General features: G+C 33.4%; 1 protein-coding gene across 1 annotated transcript; it reads right to left on the reverse strand.

Moving 5' to 3' along the window:
* Positions 1-422: 422 nt before the first annotated feature.
* On the reverse strand, positions 423-1,834 carry LOC112023742 (oligopeptide transporter 6). Its single transcript, XM_065763347.1, is given in 6 exon segments — positions 423-750; positions 753-1,007; positions 1,010-1,150; positions 1,153-1,162; positions 1,262-1,444; positions 1,541-1,834. Coding segments are annotated over 6 exon segments (978 nt in total). The 5' UTR covers positions 1,733-1,834; the 3' UTR covers positions 423-553.
* Between the last annotated feature and the right edge of the window lie 1,699 nt (positions 1,835-3,533).

The following is a 3,533-nucleotide window of genomic DNA, read 5'->3' on the forward strand; positions in this document are numbered from 1 at the left end:
CTCTCCCTCTCTCTCTCAATAGACATAAAAGAAGTAAACAAAGAATTTGAATAACCAATCCCTTCCCTACTTTGTTGTTATCAAAGATTCAAAATGCATGGGATTTATTGAATAATCTCAACTCAAAATCAAAACAAGAATTAATAATATGGACCTTTTTAGCACAAACTTCAAATATAAGGACAAAATTGAAACATTCTATAGGATAGAGATCATTTTGAAATACGTGGCAAAGGTTAAAATTGAACTTAGTCACTTCAATTGTCAAATTAATTTGTAAGGTTTAATTTAGGTTAATTTAATCCTTCATTTTATCAAAATTAGTCAATGATCCATCCATCCAAATATGTCTGCATAAGAAACTATTTGATAATAATCTTGAAAAGCAATTGGACAGTGACAATGAAAGAGAATGGTATCACTACCTTGAAAAGCAAAACATCTATCATATATCCAAACCAAAAACAAACATTAAAAGAGTATGTATCTTTAAAACCCATAATTATTTACAAGAAATGGTTTAATAAAACTAAAGTCAGTCAATGATATGATTTTAAGAAAAAACTGGGCAACCATCAACAGCAATCCCCTTTGCAGTTGGGCAAGTAGCTAAGGGGCAACCTTCCCCATTGTTTCCCCACCATTGAATTTGCGTGGCACCCAAGGCAAGGAACAATAACACAGTCATGAAAGCAGTTCCAGCATCAAGACCACCAGAGAGGACATAATTGTAACGCTTCCACATGTCTGGTTGTATTTGAACACCACATATCCAGAGAGAAACCCAACAATGATCCAACTAGTGAAGCTTACCGCGCTAGCTGGGGGCATCATTGATGTGGCACCCAACAGCACAGGCATGTGAATCAATCGGATCCAATTTTGCTTTGGGAATGCCTTGTGTGCAAGCCAAACTAAGAGAGGTGCAATTGCTCCACCAAGAAAGAACCAATTGATATTTCCATATTCGCCAAGGTCTCCAAAGATTCTACGAGGTCCAACGAGTCCCAAATGACAGATGCATCAAAGAAGACATGGTCCATTGGACAAGTCCAGGGGCTATCCTTAGGCAACATGGAGGTGTCACAGAGGTGAGGAATGGTTTCCATCAGCCACCATGCAGTTCCTGTGTATACTATTACGCTAAGATTGTCCCTACTACCTGGAAATGCCACCAAATTTAGTTATGGAATATTGCTATTACTCCTACAATGTGCTTATATATATAATGAATTTGCAAAACTAAGAAAACAAAACAGACCTGTGCCATAAACATTGATCTTGGTGGAATTTTCATGTAGTGGCCAAGCTTAAAGTCTGCCAAAAAGGTTAGACCTTGAGTCATGCTGATGTATCCATACACCTTGAAGCACATGTTAGCAACGGGGCGCTCTGGATACATGTACCCAATAACGTATTCTGTTATAATGTTCAAACCTGGTGTCTGTTTTACCAGAGATTAAAATTCGTAGATTTTTTTTTACTAAAAAAAAAGTATTAAAAAAAAGGCTAAATCGTCAGTAAAGTTTAATATATCTACCTGGTTTGTGGTGGCACTGATAATACCAATTGGGAGAGTGAAGAAAACGGCAATGGCACAAGCTAGAAGTACACCCCACCAAGGCAATTGAAGTGACTCGTTGTAATACTCGCATGCATACATTATAAGACCAATGTTAACGACAAGGATGACAAGAAACCACCACATGGGAACTTTTTTATACTTCTTCATAAGCTTGGTATGTATATCAATTTTTGTTTTCCCTCCAAAGGCGCTTTTGCTTTGCTTCCATAGGTCTCTGTATGTGACAGGTGAAAATGAACTTAGCTTCCAGAAAACTCTTACCAGAGCTTATACTGTCAAAAACTGGCATTTTGCACCAAATAGAATTTATTTTACAGAGACTTATGATATCAAGAGGAATTTAAAGAAGGGAAATCTTGTGAATTGAAAATAGCGAGACATCTGTAGTAGCAGGATGATTAACAAAAGTTGGAACAACAATTAATTTACCATTAGCGCAAACTTGCTGCAGTCAATATTTAAGGAAAAAAAAAGGATCAGAGAGAAAGAGAACAAGCAGAAATGAACACTTTTTTTCCTTAGTTAAGAAGCATAAGAAATTTAAGAATTAAAAAGAAGTGTATTCTGTTGCTAAAACGGGTGATACTTTGTGCATTATCTTTGTTTTTTACTTATTAACACACTTAGCAAAGGGGATTGCTGTTGATGGTTGCCCAGTTTTTTCTTAAAATCATATCATTGACTGACTTTAGTTTTATTAAACCATTTCTTGTAAATAATTATGGGTTTTAAAGATACATACTCTTTTAATGTTTGTTTTTGGTTTGGATATATGATAGATGTTTTGCTTTTCAAGGTAGTGATACCATTCTCTTTCATTGTCACTGTCCAATTGCTTTTCAAGATTATTATCAAATAGTTTCTTATGCAGACATATTTGGATGGATGGATCATTGACTAATTTTGATAAAATGAAGGATTAAATTAACCAAAATTAAACCTTACAAATTAATTTGACAATTGAAGTGACTAAGTTCAATTTTAACCTTTGCCACGTATTTCAAAATGATCTCTATCCTATAGAATGTTTCAATTTTGTCCTTATATTTGAAGTTTGTGCTAAAAAGGTCCATATTATTAATTCTTGTTTTGATTTTGAGTTGAGATTATTCAATAAATCCCATGCATTTTGAATCTTTGATAACAACAAAGTAGGGAAGGGATTGGTTATTCAAATTCTTTGTTTACTTCTTTTATGTCTATTGAGAGAGAGAGGGAGAGTGTGTGTGTGTTAACAACATGGATCTTTTTGATACAAACTCTAATATATAATGACTAAAATGAAATTGTATACTAAACTTAACAACATGGATGAGAACCATTTTGAAACATGAGAAAAAAATTGCGCACTAGGGTTCTGTTTGGGATCCGTTTATTTTGCTAAAACTGAAAACTTTTTGTTAAAAGTACTGTAAATAAAGGTAAAAGTTAGCTGAAATAGTACAGTGAGACTCATGAATAGTACTAAAAAGTGTTGTGGGACCCATGAATAATAGCAAAATAAGTTAAATAATAAAATAAACTGACTTTTTAATTTAGAGTCAAACACGCACTAAATGCGTCAATAAACCTTGAATTTTTAAAATTTTCCCAAATTCATCTTTACTTCAAATTTTTTATTGTTTGGCTAGCTTAGAATAAATTTAGAAACCCGTTTAATTTTATAATATGCATATATGATCCATTGTAAGTGGATGGTGGATACTTTTAGCCCACCACTTTTAACATGGGTCTATCATTTTTCTAATCACTTAACAATCTATGACTTTAGTAAATTGAAGATATGATTGTAAAATTAGGATGTTCATAGTTCATAATGTTGTTGTGAGACTTAATAATTAACATCCAATTTTTTTTTTTCTTGCTGAATAATAATTAACATCCAATTATCCATATACAAAGAGACTTGGCCATTCTAGATAGAGATTTTCCTAGATTTCGTCTCTAC

The sequence above is a fragment of the Quercus suber genome, unplaced genomic scaffold, assembly GCF_002906115.3.
Source record: "Quercus suber isolate HL8 unplaced genomic scaffold, Cork oak 2.0 scaffold_502, whole genome shotgun sequence".
NCBI lineage: Eukaryota > Viridiplantae > Streptophyta > Magnoliopsida > Fagales > Fagaceae > Quercus > Quercus suber.